The sequence below is a fragment of the Plecotus auritus genome, assembly GCF_963455305.1.
Source record: "Plecotus auritus genome assembly, chromosome: 2".
Taxonomy (NCBI): Eukaryota; Metazoa; Chordata; class Mammalia; order Chiroptera; family Vespertilionidae; genus Plecotus; species Plecotus auritus.
The window spans coordinates 171,686,094-171,709,244 of record NC_137771.1 but is presented as its reverse complement, the minus strand read 5'-3'; the positions used below and the strand labels follow the sequence as shown (position 1 = coordinate 171,709,244).

Here is a 23,151-nt window from a genome sequence, read left to right as displayed (position 1 = left end):
CTAGTGGGGATTAAAATAAATAAATAAGTAAGTAAATAATAAACATAGCAAACTTGTGCAGCATATTATCTATTTTGTCCTTTTTTTTTTTTAAATCCTCACCCAAGGATATTTTTTTTTATTGATTTTTAGAGAGACTGGAAGAGAGAGTCAAAGACAGAGAGAGAGAGAGACACATCGATTGGTTGCCTCCTGCATGAGCCCCGACCAGGGCCCAGGCCGGGGAGGAGCCTGCAACTGAGGTACGTGCCCTTGACCGGAATCTAATCAGGACCCTTTGGTCCGCAGGCTGATGCTCCATCCACTGAGCCAAACCAGCTAGGGCTGTCCTTCATTTTTTTAAAGTGGAAATTTGCCTCTGCTCTGAAACCGTGTCACAACCCCGTCAGCCCCGAAGAGGAATGTGCTGGTTAGAATGTGTGCTGGTGCTTTTAGGACAGCCCTCGGGGCAGCCCACATTATCCCCACCACATTTTCCGGTCTAAAACCCAGTCGCATCACTACACCCCAGTGCAACGAGAACGGGAGACATAATCTAGCCGTGTGCCCAGGACAAAAGGGGTTTTGTGGACCAGCAGTGTGTTGGAGGCGTGCCCTGCAAGAGAACAGCGGTTGAGAAGTGGCAGGGCTGAGGGACCCAGGGTCCCTATGGGACAGAAAGCACAGTTGGTGGGAGCAGCAGAGGAGGCAAAGGCAAGGAGATGAGCTCAGGGCTGGGCTGGGGGAAGAAGGGAGACCGTGGGGCGTGAAACTGAGGCACGATGAGGTGATGTGGCCGTGGGCAGTGCAGGCTGTTGAGCAACTGGGAAAAGAAGGACCCGGGCAAGGCCGCCCTGTGGCTGGGTGGAAATAGACTTGGCAAGAAGACTCGGGGGAGCCCGGGCTGGGTGAAGGGTCTCTGCCTTGGAGGTGGATGTGGAGACGAAGGAATGAAGGAGTCAGTGGGACTGGAGGCAGGAATGTGAGGAAGGAGATTAGAGCTGGAAGGCAAGACGGGCTGACTGGACCTTCTGGGAAATTATGGTGGCAGGGAAAGTAGAGGAGACCTTACCAACGTTTCCTTTGAGCTAGGAAAACATGAAAAAAAAAGAGCGTTTGCTCCAGCTCACCACTAAAATATAGATTCTTTGAGAAAACATCTCTTTGTGGTCATGAAAGGGATGATCTTGGCCTGTTGCAGATGCTTTATAAATATTTGTTCAATGCATTTAGTCAGCCGACTGGAAGCTGACAGAGGGATTTCTCTACCCCCAGACAGGAAGCACACGTGGTAGTGTGTGGCTGGTGCCCAGATGTGGGGTTGCATCACTTACCTTCTCTCCTCCCTCACCCCTAAACCCACGAGGCCTCTGCCAAGCCAGGGCTGCCACCTTGGCAGGTCAGAGAGCCTGGCCCGGTCATATTGCAGGAGAAGGCCAGCCTCAGAGGACAGCCAGCTCCCCGCCTGTGCCCACTTCTCTGCCTGGCTCTCTGCCTCTTCACCAGTTTGCTTCTTCCCTCTTCATCCCAGGGATTGGCCTGGATGCTTTCTTCCGGCGTGGATGCCTCTTCTTCCAGGGTCTGCAGTTTCAAACAAAAATCTGTCCTCCCCCCGGACAACCACCCACATTTTTTTAGCAAATTAGCCTTTAGCAGGAGTAGGCGGGGTGGTCTGCAGATCAAATGTGATGACTGGTGTGGCACAGACAGACGACCCTGAATGCACTGGCCAAAATGCACTGGCTGAGATGCCAGACAGCTGTGCTAAGAGCCAGCTGGGCCCTGGCCTTGACTGCAGGAAAAGAGATTTTGATTAACAAAGTGTACAGGGAGTCAGGTGTTACAGTGTTACAATAAACAGTAAACCTCATTATGTGCTCCCGGTATCGGGAGATGGAAGGAATAGAGAGGGGCGGGTTATAACAAGGTGCAGAGGCCAGTGTTGTAGCAAATTAAAAGGATCTAAATTGGGAACACCTCCCTTTTCTTTTTTGTTACTACCAGATAGAGACTAAAAGCCACAGAAGATGTTTCAAGTTCCTGTTCCCATTCTGTCGCTTCTCTCGGTAACTTGCCTGTAATGCAGTTACCCCGTATGAGGCCTTTGGGGAGTTGATGATGAGGTTCTGGAGACCATGGACAGAGGTTCCTTCATGAACTGAAACCTCTCCAGCTTGCACGAGCACTTGCAAGCAATTGAGCCCATCAGAGGCCCATCCTGAAGCTAGTTTCCAATTTTCTTTTTTCAAAATATTTTTATTGATTTCAGAGAGGAAGAGAGAGAAACATCAATGATGAGAGATAGTCATAGATCGGCTGCCTCCTGCACGCCCCCAACTAGGGATGGAGCCCACAACCCAGGCATGTGCCCTTGGCCGGAATTGAACCTGGGACCCTTCAATCCACAGGCTGGTGCTCCATCTACTGAGCCAAACCAGCTAGGGCTAGTTTCCTGTTTTCCCTGTTGAGATAAAGTCCTCCCTCCCACCTTCCATACTCATTTTTCTGCACAAAGAGGACATTTTTCCTCCAAGTTTGATAGGAGGCAGGAAGCTTTCTGCATTTGGGGCAGCAAGGAAATACTAAATGCAGAGGCATGCAATCTGTGTGCCCAGTTAGTTTTCTGCTGTGGAATTCAGCAATGGCCTTGGCTGAGATGAGAGGGTGATGACACAAACAATGCTGGACTTGGGTCCAAGAAGCTGAGGCCAGGCGAATTCAGACTTCTCGGGTGAACGTAGGCACGGACTCAGGCATGTGGCCTCGGACTCCCCACCCGCGGAAGTGAGGGGCTGGCTCCAGGCGATACATCCACGGTCCCCTTCCCTTGGAACGTGCTGTATTCCCACCTGGTGGAGGGTCCAGGTGCCAGGTCGCTGGGATAGAAAGGCTCTCAGCACGTCAGACGTTGGGATGTCATCCGTGTGAGAGGATTTTCTTCGGCCCTGGTCTTCCTTTTCTCCAAAGGGTTTACCATGGGGGCATCTGCTCTCATTGAATTTGGAGCTTGGCATTGCAGGTATTGAGACGTTGTCTTTATAATGTTTGTGTATCTGAAAGGTCATAACCATCACAGTATATGCCCCTGGCCTCTGTGGTCTTGGTTTCTTCTCTTTAAAGATGCCTATGCCCTAAAATTAACTAGAAAGGAGCTTAGGGGAAGAGAGGAGAAGTTATTGGGCTTGTGGGGTGAACACTGTCTGGGGTCGGCAGCACTCTCTGCTTTTCTCGGGTGGTGAGAACCTAAGGCTAGAAATCAGACTCCATGGCGCGGCGGGAACCCCACTGTTGAGGTAGCTAGCTGCCTTACTCTCACAGGTTCCTCAGACCTGCCATGCCCAGGGGTGCCTCAGCAGATGTCTTTGGGGCCCTAAAGCTCTGGACAATGACAAGGTTTGATATGTAGGTAAGGATGTCTCAAAGGCTGTTGAGCACATCAGTAAAACCACCGGGCCTGCCCCAAGGAGCAAAAAACACTGACCTTTGTGAAATAGGATTTTGACAAACTGATGAGAGAGGCGAAGGGCATTGAGACTGACTCTAACTTGGGCACGGGTGCCGTAGTCCTAACGCTGGCGCTGCTGGGAAGGCAGCTGCCTGGACCGTCCCGTGGCTGCCTTGGTTGGCAAGTTGCAGATTGGATGTGGTCAGTGGCGGTTCTCACACCAGGAACCAGGCGACGAGGCAGGAGTTCACGGTCCTCCGTGCTGGCAGCCAACTTTGGGGAAGCCATGCACATCGGAGCTGAGGCTTTACCACAGCCTTGAAGAAAGATATGAAGGAGAAAGAGGGGGAAACGTTAGCAATGAGAGAATGAAGAGGCTTTGCTCCTAATATCCTAGAGAATAAAGCGGCCCAGAGTGCAGCTGGAAAAGCCAGCTACACAGATAAGGTTGTCACTGGCACGGGTGTGGCTGCCTCTGAGATCTTCAGGTGTGGGAGGTCTGCCCTGGACTTTGAGTCTCCTGGTGACGCTGGCAGGTCCATCTTCCTGGCCAGCAGGCGGCCTTGGACAAGCCCTCCATCAAGGGCTGGTAGTGTCTATCGAAAGCCCCTTGAGCAGGCTGGCCAGAAAGGCCCAGGCCACAGGGGACGATCTCGATGACCAGCCTGAAAGCGAACGGCTGAGGCTGTGGGTGAGGAGTCACGCAGCTGCCTCCCACCCAGCGTGAAGCAGATTGGCTCTGAGGCCTCGTCTGTTCCACAGTACAAGCTGCTGAGGACCTGGGAGGGACATCGGGGGTTCCTGTCACTCTGGGGAGACCGAAGATGCTTTCCTTACCAACCTGGTGGCAGGGATCTGCATGGGACTGGTCGAGGCAGGTGCACCTTGACAATCAGAACTGGGCCAAGGATAACCAGCTCCTCGGCCTTGGAGGCGCTGGCAGCAAGGCCCCGTGTGTCAGCCAGGAGTTCAGAAACTCTAGCCCAGCGGTTGCCAACCTTTCGGACCTCACGGACCACCGGTTGGCGACTAGCCAAGTAAGCTCTGAGCAGGCAGGCCCTGAGCCCTTCCCGCTCTGGGCAGCTGGTTAGACCTCTGCTTCGGGCAGTGCCAGAGGCAGACCCGTCGATGCAGGGCCCTCCGAGGCTGACTCCCCTTCCCCTGGACCTGGGCTGCTGTACTGCTTCATTAGAATTGTTACATCAGAGTCAGACCTGCCCACTGGAACCCAGTGGAATCCCTGGGTTGGAATCCTATAAAATTTAAAGGATAATCATTTTAAGGTAGAACACTCATGTCTCTCACCGTGTTCCACAAGGGGCTGTGGAGTCGGTTCTACTTATGGTGCAGTCCCTGAGGTTTTCATAGGCAAGATCTCCAAGGGTTCGATACAGAAAATTAAAAAATCCACTTATAAACACACACACACACACACACACACACACACACACACACACAAAACAAAAAAAACTCATAAGCCCAGAACAACACATCTGGTTTTACTTATTTAAAAAACACTACACAGTCTTTCTTCTTGGTCTTGAATCTTGCAAAGACTCACAGACATAGACTAGCCTCAGGACATCCTTGACCAGGACGGCGGGTGCCTCTGCCAGCAGTCTGGCTCCCAACACAGCAGGCAAGGGACACTCCACCCACTGAGGCTTCCGTCAAAGCTCCCGGGAGGCAGATCAGGGGCCTGACACGCCAGCCTTTACAGGATGGCCCAGTGCAGCCCTGGAGCCAGCCAGCGGGAGGTGACCTTAGTTCTTGCGTCTGTCAGTGGAAGGGCGTTCAGCAAGAGCCCTGGGTTTGCTTTGCCATTTAAAAACTTCATTACTGGGAAATGATCCATCTACGGTCACCATATATTAAAACAAAGTATATTATTTCCTGCGAACGTTAACAGCCCAGGCTCTTGGTGCCCACCTTGGGTTGGGCCACCCTGATGCCCCCCTTCTCCTCAGTTCATCTTAAGAAATATTTTTCTCATCAATGTGGCTTTATTGTCCAAACAGCAATAAAGGACAATTAGGGTGGTTTATCCTAATACCTCAACTATCTTTAAAGTTTTTCTTTTGAATCCTAGTGCAGATACAATGATATTTTCTGATCTTTTTACTAGTATGAATGTTTTGAAATTTTACTTAGTCTTCATAATCATTGATAATGACTGTCATCTATTGAGTTGATATACAGGCAGTCCTCAGGTTACGTCGTACTCGACCGACGAACCTCGTTTCGTGGTTACGTCGCCACCTCCCGTTTATTTATTAAAAAAAAAAAAAAGTTCCGTCATTTCGATGTATGTACATATGTGCTTTATGTTTTATATTATTTATTTACCACAAGTAAAGGTCAAGAATTGTTATCTTTTAAATTTTTTTTTTACCGCTTCACTTCATTACTGCTGTGTATGTGCTCCACGTGAGTGACGTGGGTGCTTATGAAGGTGGGTTTCGACTCACGGCGAAAATCGCGTTACGTAGCGCCGTAGGAACGGATTTCTGATGTAACCCGAGGACCTACTGTACTGTATTTTTCTTATGGTTCAGGGATTTAGGTTTACACGTTAATGATAGTATGCTGTTCTAAGTGACAGCAGTACATGTCTGATAGAGTTTCCCCTTCCTCTTGATTAGTTTCTGTGGTGAATTCCTAGGAGAGGACCTCTAGGCCAGAGGATACAATGTATATTGCGGCATTGCTCTCTCCATGTTGTGCAATGTACAATGCTGCGGAATAGACGGGATCGATGAGGGGACAGCTCAGAGGTTAACTCTTGGTTGCCTGAGTGATGACCAACTTGGACACTTATATCTTTCAGAAAATTATAGTTATACAACTTTTGACCATTTCAGTGACTCTCTCCCGCTCATCATGTAGACAGGTGCATTTTTTAAGGAGCCTTTTGACCATTAAAATAACCACGAAACCAAACATTTGTATTATGTATTTACAGTTTACAAAATGCTTTCATATCCAGCCCCTCAATCCTCTTAATACCTGGTGAGGCATTTGGGATAGGGATGATCATTTCTCCATTTTTAGCCGATGAAGGTGGAATGTAGAGGGTTCAAGGTCAACCAGCTGGTGATGGTCCCACAGCCTGAGGTGTTCTGGAGAGACACCCGACTACCTCCTGCTCTCCTCCTGTTTCTTTGCCTAGAACTTCGGCAGCCTGCGGTCGGTCACCTCCCGGTGTGACTTGAAGGCAAACCTGGTCAGAAACGGCTGCGAAGGGGAGTTTGAGAGCCCGGCCAGCGTCACCCAGGTTCTGCGGAGCCTGCCTCTCAGCAGCAAGGGCTCCAGCTACGCGGGCTCAGACGTCATTCAGATGACGCCACAGGAGATCGCTGTGAACCTGCGGCCTGGTGAGTGCCCTCGAGGTGGGACACATTAGTAATGGGGACACGAGCCAGGGCAGGCTGAGGGCAAGAGCCAGGGGAGGGGGGAGGCAAGGCATGGCCCAGACTCCAGGAACCAGCGTACAAGGCCCCGTGGAGGGACCAAATACCTTTCCTATTTTAAAAATTGTGGCAAAATAGGTATAACATAAAATTCATCATTTTAACCATTTTTAACTGTGTAGTTCATTGGCATTAAGTACACTCACAGTGTTGTACCATCATCACCACGATCCGTTTCCAGAACTTATTGCATCTTCTCAAACTGAAACTCATGAAGTACCCATTAAATAATAGCTCCTCGTTCCCTCGTCCCCAGCCTCTGGCAGGCACCTCCCACTTTCTGTCTGTATGGGTTTGACTGCTCTAAGTCCCTCAGATAAGTGGACTCATACAGCATTTGTCCTTCTGTGTCTGACTTATTTCACTTACAATGTCGTCAGGGCTCGTTGATGCTGTAGGACGTCAGAATTTTCTTCCTCTTTAAGGCTGGATTATATTCCATTATATGTATATATTGTACTTTGTTTATCCATTTAGCCATCGATGGACACATGGGCTTTAGCTATTGTGAATAATGTGTGTTTTTTTTTGTTTGTTTTGTTTTTATGGGAGGATGTAGTTAATGCAGGTTTCAGGGAATGTGCTACTTCCGGGGAAAAGTGCTTTTTTTCCTGCCAGCAAATTCCATTTGAGTCAGTGGCATTCTGAAGGGACACACTTTTAGAGTAACAATAGTTTGTTTGATGACCCTGGAGACTCTGCAGGCCCTTGAGTTCATTGTGATGTAAGGAAACTAACAGATGTGCACACCAGCTATGTGCTGAGTACTTGGCCTACCCCAAGGTAGGGAGCATCATTTTGTGGGTGAGGAGTAACCTGCTCAAGCTCTCCCGGTTGGATTCAGTCCCGGGTCTCTCTGACGACAGAGCTCACAGTTGTTTCTAGTTCACCACTTCGGTTATCCAGTATCTGCATACCAGAGTCCTCGGATGTCAAAAAGTGGATGGCTCAATTAGGAAGTATTACTTTGTTGAGAGAAGGCAGCTTTCCCCCCAAATTCCATTGATTTGTAGCTTTGTCGTCTTCTTCTTCTTCTTCTTCTTCTTCTTCTTCTTCTTCTTCTTCTTAATATATTTTATTGATTTTTTTACAGGGAAAAGGGAGAGAGATAAAGAGTTAGAAACATCGATGAGAGAGAAACATCGACCAGCTGCCTCTTGCACACCTCCTACTGGGGATGTGCCCGCAACCAAGGTACATGCCCTTGACCGGAATTGAACCTGGGACCTTTCAGTCCGCAGGCCGACGCTCTATCCACTGAGCCAAACCGGTCAGGGCTGTAACCTTGTCTTCTATCCCATTGTCTAGGAAACCCCTGGCAGCCACTGTTTCTAGGTGGCTTAGATGCCAGGGCAGCTTGGCACAGTGAAAAGGTCATGGACCTGGTGGCCGTCTGGGGTCTAGCTCTGGCCCTGACCCTCGCTCAGAGGCCCCGGGCAGGTTATCCCACCCCTCGCATCTCAGGGTCATTCTCACCTTCATTCCTCACAGCTACGTTCAGAGGCTTAAATGAGGCTTTTGGTATAAATGCACTTTAAAAAGTTAAAATTGTTCTTTTCAAAGGGTAATGGCCACAGGCATAAATTCTAGAATCCCAGCCAGATAAAGTTTTGGGTAGGGATTCTCAGCTTATCACAACAGGGTTTAGCACAGCCCCGCACGTCGGAAGCACTCCACCTGCTTCTTGTTTTCATTAGAGAGAGCCCTGAGTCATTGTATATTTGAGAAATGTTTCATTTGTCTGTTGAGTTATCTTGGAAATAAGGAATCAACAAGGATGCAAGTGGCCCTGCCGGATAGAGGCACAGACTATGGACGGCCCAGGGATTAGTGCAGGGATTAGCTGAAGCTGCTATTTTTATAAGTCATCTCACTGTAAGTGACACGTAGCCTTTTTGCTCGGTGAGACACCAAGATGAGAGAGAGAAGGAAGGGGGCCCTTACAAAGCTGTGTGAGCGGATAGAAAAGTCAGCTGAGCCTTTGTGTGGGCAGATGTTTGGTGACGTTCACTCTGGGGAAATAACTCACATCCTTCTGTGCAGACAGGCTCAGGGTCAAGGGCCTTGACCTAGAAGGGATGTGGGAGTTGTGGTGGACTATTGAGATATTGGGACATTGTGTAGGATAAGAATGGTTATCAATTTAGGTGAATTATGCATCTTCCTTTTTATTGTAGTAACAGTATAACAGTAACTTAAAGGAAATTTTTGAAAGATCCACTTTACACAATATTATTTTTCCTTCAGATCCTCTGTCTTTATTCACGTGTTCATGTTTTTTATAAACTTATAATCCTATATAATAAAAGGCTAATATACAAATTGTCCCCTCGACTGGGAGTTCGACTGGGAGTTTGACCAGGGAGCTGGCCAGCCGGCCAACCACCTGCGTCCCCTCCCCCTGGGCTGGCCTGGCCCAATTGGTCCCCATTGAGGCCAGCCAGCCAGACCCCACCCATGCACGAATTCATGCACCAGGCTTCTAGTGAATTTATAATTGTGTATAGTTTTTACTCAATAATCTTTGAAAACAAGGACCAAAATTAATGCCTCCAAAAGAGTTTATGGTTTTAGGGTCATCACCAAGGGGGGTTTTTATAGTTTTAGAGCTCCTCATCTAGATTTACTCTCCAAGAAATTCCCTTGGTGGCAAATTCTTATTCTTAGGGGTTGCTTTAGGAAAGAGTTGACGGTCACACAAAGCCAGAGATGTCACAGTTTTAATGCCAGTTTTAAAAATTAGAATTAAGGTGTGATTATAAGGAGGAGAAATTGTGGTTTGGTTTGACTTATCACCTGGCTTTTAACTCCCCCAAAGAGGAGTTAAAGAAGCGATGAGAGTGATGGCAGTTCCTTGAAGTTCTCTTAGCATTAATTTTATGCACAATACTTATTTATGCATGAAGTTCAATGTATGCTCAGTTAAAGAAAAAATTTTGCCTTACTTGGTATAGTCACATCTCCTGCTAAGCATCATGATGCAGTTTCTGATATTGTAAATAAAATGGAAAATGTGATCTTGTGTTCATACAAAATAGTGTTGTGGGTGCTGTGTGTAGCTCTGGTCCTGTGTGTAGCTCTGGTCCTAAAACCCAGGCATGTACTGATGGAGGGCGCATTGCCCAGAGGTCAAGGTGATGGAGGGACAGGCTGCCTTATGAAGACACCCAAATCGTGAGGATGTTTCAGTCTGTAGAGATGAAGACTAGGCGCAGAGCTGATGAAAATATGAATGCTTAAAGGTCTAGAACCTTGTAAATATGTTTCTCAAATATAGAAACACTTGAAGCCAGTGATGCCCCTTAACATTTTGAAATGTTCATATTTAAAGAGAAGTACAGGCAAACCCTGGATGTTGATTTATTTGGGGGAAGGAGAAAATGGTACGTCGCAGTTAGCAACATCTTCAGTTTACTGAGTGCATACTGACCTCAGAGCAGCGACCCCTGACGCTGGGGAAGGCGGGCAACTGCCCAGCGGTTTGCTCTTCCATTGTGCTTGTTGAGCGATGCTTGTGTCTCCTCCCTTGCCTGGTCCCCCACACTTCCTAATGGATGATTGCTGAGTGACATGTAACACTTTGCCAATCAAAGGTCAACCACGGACAAGCCTCAACATATGAGGAGAGACTTCGCCAAGGCAAAATTATTGTTCCAGGATAAGCCTGGGAAAGAAAGACAAAAAAAAAACCAACATTTTCCTCTGGTTTAAGCCAGATTTTTTTGTTTTGTTTTTATTTTCTTTTTTAATTGAGATATAGTAATTCACCATTTTAAAGTGTACAACGTAGTGGTATGTAGTATGGTTACATAGTTGTGCAATCATCACCACTGTCGAATTTTGGAACATTTTCATCACTCCAGAAAGAAACCCTGTACCCATTAGCAGTCACTCCTTCTCCCCACCCTCCCTACCAGTTCAGTCTCAGATGACTACTAATTTATTTTCTGACTCTGTGGTTTACTTAATTTGGATGTTTCATTTAAATCAGATAATATGTGGCCTTTTATGTCTGGCATATTTCACTTAGTAAAATATTTTCAAGATTCATCCATGTCATAGCACGTACGGACTTCATTCATTTTTATGGCCAAGTAATATTCCATTGTACCACATTCTAATTGGTGAATATTTGGGCTGTTTCCACTTTGGGGTAATTACGATTAATGCTGCTATGAACATTCGTGTACGAGTTTTTGTGTTGACATATGTTTTCAATAATTTTGAGTATGTAGCTAGGAGTAGTATTGCTGGGTCATGTGGTTATTCCGTGTTGAACTTTTTGAGGACCTGCCAAACTTTAAGCAGGATTTTGTATAAACACGGGATCATGTTTTCCATTTTATTTTCAGTCCTGAAAATGTCAGGATAACAACCTTAAAAAGGCTTTAACAAGGGACATAAAATCCTTAAGAAAGGACATAAACTTTAGAATAAAGTTTATTGAAATGGTAAGAAGCTTGAGGTGGAGCAATTAGAAAGGGTTTACTTACGTCATTATTTGCCTCAATCCCTTAGCCTCTCAAAAAAAAATAACCTTTGGTTGGCAGGGTGGGTTTTTTTTTTTTAATTTAAAACTTATTATTTTTTAAATGTTTTTATTTCAGAGAGAGGAAGGGAGAAGGAGAGAGAGATGGAAACATCAATGATGAGAGAGAATCATTGAACGGCTGCCTCTTGCAGGCCCCCTGCTGGGGATCGAGCCTGAAACCCAGGCATGTGATCTGACCTGGAATCAAACCGTCACCTCCCGGTTCATGGTTCAACACTCAACCACTGAGCCACACCGGCCAGGCTAAAACTTTTTATCTTGAAATAATTTTATGTTCACAAGAAGTCACACAAATAGTAGAGCGTTCTTGGATCCCCTTTTCAGTTTTTCCCAGTGATAACATATTGCATAACCAGAGTATGTAACCAAAGCCAGGAAATTGACACTGGTACCGTACTGTTTACCAAACTACCGGTGGCCGCTTGCTTTTGGTAAGTGTGTCCTGCCAGCTCCTGTCTGTGCTGCTTTGGAGGTGCCAGTTACCTGATTGAGGTTTGGCTTCTGCCACCCAGTCTGGCAGTGCACACACTTAAAGGGACTCGATGTGGGTGGAGGGTTTGCGGTGGACTGAATGTTTGTGTGTCCCCAGCATTCCTAAATTGAAATCCTAACCCCAGTGCAGTGGCATTAGGAGGTGGGGCCTTTGCGGGGTGATTAGGTCATGAGGGTAGAGCCCTAATGAATGAGGTTAGTGCTATAATAATAATAATAATAATAATAATAATAATAATAAAAACAAAAACAGCGAGACCCTGGAGAGCCTCTTGCACCATGTGAGGTCATAGCAAGAAGTTGACAGTCTGTAACTGGAAGAGGGATCTCACCAGAACTCTATGGTGCAGGCATGGACTTCCCACCTTCACCACCGTGAGAACTAAATTTCTGTTGTTTATAAGCCACCCGATCTATGGTACTTGTTACAGCAGCCCGAACTGTCCAAGACAGGTTATTTTCAAGGAAACTAGGAAAAATGAGCCCTGATGCGCAGGAGCACACTGGAGGCCAACCATGGTGCCATCTTTCCGGAGCAGCATTCTGAGGTGGGGGGTGGGGTGGGGTGCAGCATAGGGACCTTGTACTGGGCCAGTCGGCGATTCTTTGGTTCTGGGTCCGGATTTAATTCTGGGATACTGTTCCCTTTGCTGCACTGAACAGAAGAGCTCAAGTGTCTCTGGAGCCCTGACCCCTCACTCGGCTGTAGTCCTGTTACGATAGAATTGATGTTTATGTTTCCATTCTTTCTTACAGTTTTTAGCAGAGAAGAGTAATTCAGGGGCATCAAACACTGTTTACATTTATCTGGGGATGTCAAGAGTATTTATCTGTTGAGGTACTGCTTTGCCTTAACATATCAGTCTTTAAAAAGCTACAAGTTCTTGCTGGAGTTCTGTCCCTTCACTCTCCCAAAATGTTTGTCATCTCATACATGTCCCTAAGGAAAAAGCTAACTTTTCACGTTTTATTGAAGGGAGGGCAGAGAGAAGAAAGCTTTTTAAAAAATATCCATTTCAGGTGGAATGCATTCGAGTTGATACCTGATTATGAGGGGAGGGCGGGGCGGGGGAGCCTCCAGTCATGAACGGAGGGATGTCAGGAATTCTGTGCAAAATGCAGTTGGAGCTGGCTGCCTGGGAAACAGGAAAAACCAGAAGGACATGAGAGGGGCTGCTTGCAGGAGCAGATCCATACTCACAGGTGCTAGTCGATCAGCTTTGCTTTTGAGTTTGTTTCTCCTATTGCTCTGATCCTGCTGTTGGCCTGAGGGGGGGATTATAGAGAGAGAAGAGGCACAGCCACACAGGGAGACAAGCTCATAGGGTCTTAATGTGGAGAAGAGGGAGGAGGGGCATGTGGCTGGTCTCACCAGAGGCAGGCACAGACCCAGCACCCACAGGAAGCGAGAGGCCGCTGCACCCTGCTGGATGCAGGGGATGCGTGACTGGTTTAAAGCCTCGGGTGGTGCTGGGCTGGGTGCCTGGCTGTTGGTTGGAGTGTGGCTAAGCCTACGTGCTCCAGACGTGCTCTAAGATAGGAAATGTGCCCAGCCCTTCTCTCGGCAGAGAGGGTGCCTTGCACAGAGCAGCATCCCCATTAGTTTGCTAACCCTGGAGACCACCCTTGTTGGGATTTCGTGCCCTGCAGCTTAACTCCCACACAGCATGGGTACAGGAATGTCGGTCCCTCCCTAATCTGCTCACAGACTTTCCATTATGGCCAAGGTCCATTGAGGAGTTGGTAGCATTTAAAATCGGGCCTAGTCGAGGGAGCAATGAACCCTCATTCTGAATATTAATGCTATTACTCCCTTTCTGGAAAACTGGAGAGATATTTCTTTTTAACATCTGCAGCCTCCCCATCATGTAGATGCGTGCACTTTCTTAGTGATCAATTTCACTAATGCCAAGAGGTTGCTCACTTCAGAAGAGATACCCTCTTAGCATACAGAGAGACCTATGTATCACATCGTTACCTCCTGTCTGGAAAATTTGGAGTTAAATTGAATGCTCAGGGCTGCAGCCTTTCACACTCAAGTTTCTGGCAGAATTTACTGTCTCTCTTTTTATCCCCACAGGAAATTGCTTTAATAATTGACTTTGGGGGGACAGAGGCTGAAGTTTTCCTTGCGTAGAAGTGTTTGGATGGTGTTTGTATACACTGTCACCCGTAATCCCTGCGGTAATTAACATCCTCCCATTACTAATCCAGAAACTGAGCAGCAGTTAAAGAAGCCTGAGGTCTCCAAGTCCTTGGTGACAAGGTCAGGATTCCAGCTCAGCGGGGGCGCGGCGGGGACCCACCCCTCCCAAAGGCTAGTGTTCGCTTCCCTCCCATGGGCAGCCCCCTGAATCCAAATCAGATCCCCGTTTCCTGGTCCTGAAGGGCTACCCATTAATTACTTATAATTCACAGAAAGGTGGAAGTGGACTCTGGATAAATTGCAGGTGTGGCTGGGAGCGTGGGGGGAAGGGCACAGGCGACAGAAAATGCTGAAGACCCTGCAAAGAGGTCATGGGATTGCAGGCTCTGGCCATCTGGGGTGTGTGGTCTGCCCATGCAAAGGCCAAGGAGGGTCTCCCCTCCCCCCAAGCTCACCCTTCCTCCCCCCTCTCCCTCACTGTGTTGTGGCATCCAAGGCTGGGAGGGGCCCTGCTCTGTCTGCCTGATGGGAACCAGAGACGACATTGCAGCAGCTTGGAATTCATTCTGGAAGGAATCATGAACACTCTTCCATCTGAGTCAGACTCGGATGGTTTTTAAAAAATAGGCTTATACCAACAGGCAACCTAAATGACATCAATTTTGAGGCGGCTAGGACAGTACACGCCAAGACAAGCCAGAGGAAGCAGGCAGGGCGTGCGGTTCGGGCTGCACATGGTACTTACAGCGCTCATACTTCACCTCTGCAGGCGTTTGCTGCTTACAAAACACCTCTCTCCTGCGTGAGTGCTTCACAACCTTAATCAACACTGTGTTGTTAAGAATTTCATTTTATATTTAAGGAAATTGAGGCTCAGGTTGCACCCCTAAAATGGGGGACAGAGCTGGAACTTGGACTAAGATCTTTTGATCATTTTATGCTTCACAGTCTTGTTAATGAAGTATGTCTTGTCTGGGGTGGGAGGAGAGGGAGCCCAGCAGATCAGTTCCCTTTCCTGAAAGGTCAAGAGGGCTTCAGCTTGCTGGTTGTCAGTTGGAGGTGCAAGATTGGTTTCTCTGAGACGTGGGGCCGGCAGACCAGGTATGGGCCCTTGGGCAGGTGTGGCCTCTCCCTATTGCACCTCTGAACACAGAGTATGTCTGGATTTCAACTGTGTGTGCACAGGTCTTCTACCCAGAGAGTTCAAGGTCATCCCTTGGTGCCTCTGAAGGGCTAATGAGCCCATGGGCAGATAGAATGACCTGGTATGATTTGCTTCTTGACATTGGGTCTAAACACTGTGTGTGTAGAAATTATAAAAGATTTGGGATTATATGCTGGCGTGAGTCCTCCCGGTGTTGAGTTGACCTGGGCCTTTCTATGCAACTGAGGGGGGGGGGGGTGAGGTTGCAGGGGCCACACCTCCCAGGCACTGGCTTTCCTTGGTTCTTTCCTCTGAATTAAGCCCCCTTTCCTTTGTCTGTTGACTTCCTTATTGTAAAACCAAAAATTAATTTCTTTTTCTTGTAGCTGGTGGACAAGTCTAGTATTGTTTTTTTCTTGCTTTCTTTTTTTCTCCTTTTGATGGGGCTAAAATTTGGAATCTGTCTTCCTATATTTACACATATAATCTCTGATGATGTTGACTTATGTCTGCAATGTTCCCAAACATCAAATATGCCCAAGAACTAAATACTATTAGTAGTCTGCCATGACGAAGTGACGGCATGAGCTAAAGTCGAACCTAAGAACTAAATATTATTGTCTGATAAATACCTAGAGGCGTAGAAGTAGGTGACTTGGCACAAGCATGGGGGGTGTTTTAAGTGCTGTCTTTGCGTCCCCACCCTCCATTGCCTTGTAATTGCTCTCTTCCCACCTTACTCTTGTCTGTACCTTTCTGTTAATTTCATCCCCATTTTCTATTTCACATACACCTTTAGAGTCCCCTCCTGGCCACATTCCCACCATGGCTGGTCCTTTCTCTGAAGTTGGTGTGTGGTTGTGAAGTTATTCTCACCCAATTCATGTCCATGAAAGTGTCCGGTTCACTGTCCACCACTTACCCAAGTGTCCTTTTTGCTGAGAAAACAGAACACACTAAGAAGATGGTTATTAAAGACTTTCCTTAAAAATGCTGAGCCAACCCCTAGCTGGTTTGGCTCAGTGGATAGAATGTCGGCCTGCAGACCAAAGGGTCCCGGGTTTGATTCCGGTCAAGGGCATGTACCTCAGTTGCAGGTTCCTCCCTGGCCCGGGCCCTTGTCGGGGGTCGTGCAGGAGGCAACCACCGATGTGTTTCTCTTATGTCGATATTTCTCTCTGTCTTTCCCTCTCTCTTCCCCTCTCTCTAAAAATCAATGGAAAAATACCCTCGGGTGAGGATTTACGTAAAAGAAAAAAAAAAAATGCTGAGCCAAGTGTTTGGACAGAGAACCCAGCGCTTTATCCTCAGCACCCATATTCCCTTCTGTCGCTCTGCTTCCAAGAAAAAAGTATTTCTTCAGAGGCGCACACTCTCTGGAGAAAAGCAAGCGGTGGCCAGCTGTGAAAGCGAAATCCATCCCTTCAGCCCCCCAGCGCGTTGATGATCTCTAACACGCACGGCCTCTCTGTTGGCACAGGCGACAAGACGACCTTCCAGCTGCAGGTGCGGCAGGTGGAGGACTATCCCGTGGACTTGTACTACCTGATGGACCTCTCCCTGTCCATGAAGGATGACTTGGACAACATCCGGAACCTGGGCACCAAGCTCGCTGAGGAGATGAGGAAGCTCACCAGCAACTTCCGACTGGGGTTCGGGTCTTTTGTAGACAAAAGCATCTCTCCTTTCTCCTACACAGCGCCGAGGTACCAGACCAACCCATGCATCGGGTAAGTGACCAGCTTCCCTTCTGTTGGGCATTTAAGGGTGGGGGAATGGAGCAGTGGGAGAACTTAACCCAAAGAAAAGACTGAGGGGGACATGCTTAGGAGGGGAACCTGGCTTAGGTGTTTAATTTGATTAACGATGACCCAGTTCTGTCCTCTCCCTCTGGGTGAAGAGATGAACTGTCACAACGTTGCGTAAAGATGCAATGATCATGGTTCATCTGTTTCCCTGCCTACCTGGCATGGGACTCCTTGCTACATTAATAGATTTTGGAGAATGTTCTCAGGAAGTGACAGACCCAGGTGATCAGGGAGGGAGCAAACAGAACAGCCTAAACTTTCCCCTTGTTTGGAGTGACTGAGGTGCTTGGGATCAATGAATTCAAAGTCTATTTATTGTTTGTAAAAAACTACAACTTACCTTGATAAAACAAAATTAAATCCTGTGTTTTAAAGGTCTGCTTTTCCCCCCCAACCTAAGTACTTGAATTAGAAAATGTTTGACACATTATTAGAGAACAGGAGTTTTAACTGCTGCAAGAACAAATCCAAAGATATAATGGCTCCAACCTGCTGGCAGTTTACTCCTGCTCACCTAAGTGCACATGGGTCTCCCAATCAGTGGGCACCTCTCCTCCAAGCACGTCTCAGGGCCCAGACTCCACCATCTTCCTCACGTGGCTTCTAAGGTCATCTTGCCTGGAGATTGCTCATGGGAAGACCTTACGGGCCAGGATGAGTGGCCTTTGCCTCTTCTGCTCCCACGTTCTAGTCTAAAGAACTGGGTTCTAGCGAGGAGGCTGGAGACCGAGGAAGATAAGGAAGGGGACTGGTGAGCAGGTCTCTGCCCTGGTGAATATGTGGTGGGTGGAGGGGTCATGTCCCCAACTCCCCTAACAACCTCTAGGGGGCTGGTTTGTTTCTTTTCTAGTCTTTCAAGTATTCCTTTAAATGTAATGTGACTACAATGAGTAGTGACTCCTAACTTTTTCTTGCCTCATCTCCACATTCAACTTTATTTAGTCAGGCTTTGGGATGTCCCTGGATAAGGAATAGCTAAGATTTTAGTTCTTATCAAGTGTCAAACACCATACTAAATACATTACATGGATTATTTTATTTAATCTCATAATGTTTTGAGGTCTTTAAGGTTGATGTGTGCCATATTTTTTAAAAAATATATTTTTATTGATTTCAGAGAGGAAGGGACAGGGAGAGATAGAAACATCAATGATGAGAGAGAATCATTGATTGGCTGTCTCTTGCACGCCCCCTACTGGAGATCAAGCCCACAACCCTAGGGCAGTGGTCGGCAAACTGTGGCTCGCGAGCCACATGCGACTCGCGAGCCGCGGTTTGCCTCTCTGTTGGTTAATGAGTTTGCCGACCACTGACCTAGACTCTCAATTCCAATAATTACAGGCTGTTGTTGTTCCTTGTGATTAAGCCCCTATCCCAGTGGTTGGCAAACTCATTAGTCAACAGAGCGGCAAACCGGGGCTCACGAGCCGCATGTGGCTCGCGAGCCGAAGTTTGCCGACCACTGCCCTAGGGTATGTGCCCTTGACCGGAATTGAACCTGGGACTCTTCAGTCTATAGACTAACGCTCTATCCACTGAGCCCAACCAGCTAGGGCATGTGCCATATTTTAAAGATGAGAACAGTGAGGCGTAGAGAGAATTAATAATTTACCCAAGATTACACAAATAGTAAGGGGTAGACTTATTTTCCCCCCTATCTAAATCATACTACAGCACACAAACTTTACCTGCATGTAAGTAATCATACTCATTCCAAAACGGCCCCACCCTTTGATGCGTGCCTAAGGGTCGTGTTGGGCTCTGCTGCAGTAACAGACAACCCACAGATCTCAGTGGCTCAACACAGTGAAAGTTTATCTCTTGCTGGCACACAATCTGATGAGGGTTGAACTGCTTTCCATGGCAGCTTTCCCTCCAGCGGTGACTCAGGGAGCCAGGCTCTTTCCATTCGTGAGGTCATTTTTTGATTCTTGATCTCCTTGGCTGCTGCCCTAGGACCAGAGAGCTGTTCTAGCACCCTGAGCCTTTCCAGCATCTCAGCTCGTCTTTGGCAGCCTCGGCGGCTCCCAGCTCTAGGTTGGGCTGGTGATTGGGGTGAGGTGGTATTTATGCTGGTGGTGTATGTTCTTCTGAATCCTTCCTGATTCTTCTGTCCAGGCTCCTGGAAGTTAACGTAGATCTTCCCCAAGAGTTGGGAGCGGACACAGTGGTGGAAAAAACACTCAAGAGAAGAAGAAGCTTTAAATACAAATGGGATTGAGTTCCTTAACCAGGAAGCAGCACTAGGTGTCATCATTTGCTGGGTGTAGCTTCCTCCTGGCTACCGGTGGCTGTGGGCATTATTACGTTGGTCCTGTCTCTAAGGCCCTTTGTAGCTGAGTCCCAGGACCACATGTCCTATCATTGGTGTTCTGCTGCTGACCAGAGGCACCAGCATCTTAACCAAAACTTTTTTCAGTTCATCTGGAATAGTGATTCTATCTGCTTCTTTTCACCTCTGCCCTCTGATTGGGCCCTGTCTCCAGATAGACAAGGTGTGTCTCCACTTTCATCCTTCTGTGGAGCATCCATTAACAGAGCTGCTAGCCTGGAAGCTGGCAGAGGATGAAGGGCTAGCTCTGGGCACCCTGCATTTGAATTCAGGTTATTACACACGACTTATTCAGAGCCCCTTTTCTAAGCCCTAGAAGGCAGAGCCAACTGCAGACAGTAAAAGTCTTGACAGTGAGTGCAAGGCACACTGAAAAGCTGCTTGTAAGACAGGAACTCTAGGGAAGAATGGGAGTTGTGAAGGAAATGTCACATCTCAGTTATGCAAATCTATCTTTTGCAAGCTGGGCAGCGCATCGGGAAGTCACTGTTTGGCTCAGTGAGCAGGCTGAGGTTTCTCTCCCGTGGCTTAGCAGTGGGCGTGTGCAGTGTCCTGGGAGATGGCCCACTGCTCCGAGGATGTATGTAATCTGTTCCTGGGCCTGATCCGGACTATACATAGGCTTTGTCTGCCTTTCTGAATTTTAATGGCACTGTGAACCAGTTACCAATATTTAGAAAGTAGTTTTAACCATGAATAACCAGGATTCCTAGGTTTTCTTGAAAGACTGGAAGGTCTAGTAAAGCTGGACTGATTCCACTTATGGTTTGGCTGCCACAGTCCCACCACCCCCTCTTGTCTCACAGCTGGCCTGTGTCACTGGTTTGTGTTAAAATGCCTGGCTGGTAGACATTGTGATTCTTGTCTGTTCTTTTTCTTCAGCAAATGTGGAGAGAAAAAATCACAGCGTTCTTCTCAAGATGCTATGGCATCTTCAGTTAGGGTGTTCTTCCCTGTGGTGGTGAGAGCAGCAGAAGCAGCCCGCAGGAAGTTTTGGGGACTTGGGGGGGACCGGGAGTCAGGAGAGGTGACTTAGTCACCTGTGCAGGACATCTCAGAGAGGAGAGAGCCAGTTCTTCATTGGGCTTTCCTGAGATTTGTTCCTTCTCCTTCTGCTCCAGATGTTTCTGCCAAAGGATCACAATCCTAGACACATTCCTTCCCATCTTAGAGTGCCTGAGAAAGGCCGGACTATAGTGAGCAGTACCAAGATTGCCACAGGAGAAAGAAAGATGTAGAGTAGCCCTGGCTGGTGGCTCAGTTGGTTGGTGTGTCATCCCATACACCAAAAGTGGTGGGTTCGGTCCCCTGTTGGGCACATATGGGAGGCAACCAATCAATGTTTCTATCTCTCTTCCCCCCCTCTCCCTTCCTCTCTCTCTAACATCAATTTAATCCTTGGGTGAGGATTAAAGAAAAGATGTAGTGTAATTTAATCATTAGATTGAAGAACTGTAGTTGCTACTCTGAGTCATATGAATAGTCTCACTGGGAAGAGTCACAGGATAGTCAGTGATTTGAAGGATTACTCCAATTGCTATTTCTGGTTCTGAACACTTTTCCTGTTATTAGAGGTATTGGGCTCTTCTTGAATTACATGTCATATCTCATCTGTATGTGGAATCTAAAAAAGTCAAACTCAGCCCTGACGGGTTTGGCTCAGTGGATAGAGCGTCGGCCTGCAGACTGAAGGGTCCCGGGTTCGATTCCAGTCAAGGGCATGTACCTTGGTTGTGGGCACATCCCCAGTAGGGGGTGTGCAGGAGGCAGCTGATCAGTGTTTCTCTCTCATTGATGTTTCTAACTCTCTATCTTTCTCCCTTCCTCTCTGTAAAAAATCAATAAAATATTTAGAAAAAAAAAAAAAAAGTCAAATTCACCCTGGCCAGGTAGCTCAGTTGGTAGAGTGTTGTCCCGATATGCCAAGGTTGTCGGTTCAGTCTCTGGTCAGGGCACATACAAGAATCAACCAGTGAATGAATGCATCAATAAGTGGAACAACAAATTCTCTCTCTCTCTCTCTCTCTCTCTCTCTCTCTCTCTCTCTCTCTCTCTCTCCCTCCACCTCCCCCTCCCCCTCTCCCTTTCTCTCCTACCCTCTCTTCCTCATTACTCCCTCCCTTCCTCCACTACTAACCAATCAGTGAAAAATTCCATTTGTAAAAAAATAAAAAGTTGAACTCATAGAAACAGAGAGTAGAATGGTGGTTCCCAGAGGCTGGGAGGTGGAGAGGGGGAAATGGAGAGACATTGGTCAAAGGGTACCAACTTCTGGTTATAAGATGAATGCATTCTGAGGATCTAATGTTGTAAATTGGATTGATAGTTTTCAACACGACACTTGAAATTATACTCGTATAGTTGGAAGTTGTTAAGAGAGATCTTAAATGTTCTCACCATTCACACAAAAAATGGGAATACTTGGTCTGCCTGTTTAATCAGAGAATACATCCTTATTCTTGAAAATTCTCAGACATTATCTCTTTGATTCATCTCTCCTGTTCTGTCCACTTGCTTTTAGCACCACGTGTGTCAGAGCTTCTCATTCTAAACTTTGTGTTTTTAAATTTTTCTCCCATAATTTCTACCTCTTTTTTTTAATTGTTCTACCCTAAACTGCTAAGAAATGTCTTCCAATTTGTCACTTTGTTCTTCAGTTGCCTAATTTGTACACTGAAGTTTCATTTTGGAATTTTGGTGACTGTATTTTTGATTTGATTCTTTTTCAGACTCTTTTTCATATTATTTTTTCACAGCCTTCTGACTTTCCCCCCCAATAATACCCTGTTCTGGAATAGCCTTGTTTTAAAGGACCGTTCTATCATCTCTGCCTCTTGAACGGCGGCCCCCTCGGGTGGTTGAGTTTGCTGGCATCCCTCATGGTGGTTTGTTTCTCATGGGTCTGTACCTGTGCATTAGCTCCTCCTCACCAGAGGACCACAGGCTCCAGGTGCGCTGGCCGCCCTGCAGGGCGGTTTTATGTTTGCTGCTGCCAGGACCCTCCAGCTGTCCCTGGGACTAATCTTCCTGTTCATTTCTTAGCTAGGGAATTCTTTCACCATAAAAGAAGTGAATTCTGACTTGCTTGGGCCTGGAGTTGCAGTTTTTATGGATGACTCATCTCACTCTTGGCCCAGAGTGGATGTTCCCTCTTTCCCAGGCCAGTGGCTGGAATTTTTCTGTTTTTTATTTTAGTGACAGGTCGGACCCTTAGCATATTAGCCTTGTATATATAGAGATGCTCTCCAGGCTCTTTAAGCATATGTATTTTATTTGTCTTCCTGGTTCATAACCCTTAATTTAGTAACCACCACCAACTCCCCCTGCCCCCGCGCACGGCCCTAACCTGGGGTCCTATGGCGCAGACACGGGGCAGAGGTGGAAGGATTTCCTGGCACGAGACCCCCAAACACTAGATCTAAAGGTCACTCAGCTCTTCCAGGGGTTAGATTAGTCACAGGTGACATTGTATTCCAGCGATATTCAGCAGAGTCTGTCCTTCCCCAACTGAGCTGTTTTTCAGAGGTGACTAATCTGGTTGAAGTCAATTCTCTGTAAAGGAGGCTTCTCACTGGCCAGCACATTTTCCAGTTCCTAATTACTTAGTAGTAATTCTCCGCAGTAAAAATTTATCTACGATGGACCCTTGAACAGCACAGGTTTGAACTGCATGTGCAAGTCTATTTACATGCAGACTTTTTTCAATAAATATGTGCAATATTGTAAATATTTTCTCTCCTTTAGGGTTTTCTTAATAACGTTTTCTTTTCTCTAGCTTTCTTT

The 23,151-nt window shown here is 47.1% G+C and overlaps 1 protein-coding gene across 3 annotated transcripts in view; it reads left to right on the top strand.

Annotated features, from left to right (window-relative positions):
• Window positions 1-23,151, top strand: part of ITGB5 (integrin subunit beta 5) — a 103,857-nt gene that overhangs the window by 14,778 nt on the left and 65,928 nt on the right. For 2 of the 3 annotated variants that reach the window (XM_080657370.1, XM_080657372.1), the window contains exons 3-4: window positions 6,594-6,798; window positions 16,709-16,958. In XM_080657370.1, the coding sequence (XP_080513496.1) occupies window positions 6,594-6,798; window positions 16,709-16,958 (455 nt within the window). Of the gene's footprint in view, window positions 1-6,593; window positions 6,799-13,065; window positions 13,142-16,708; window positions 16,959-23,151 lie in introns of those variants that run through there. The other variant, XM_080657371.1, reaches the window with a different exon arrangement.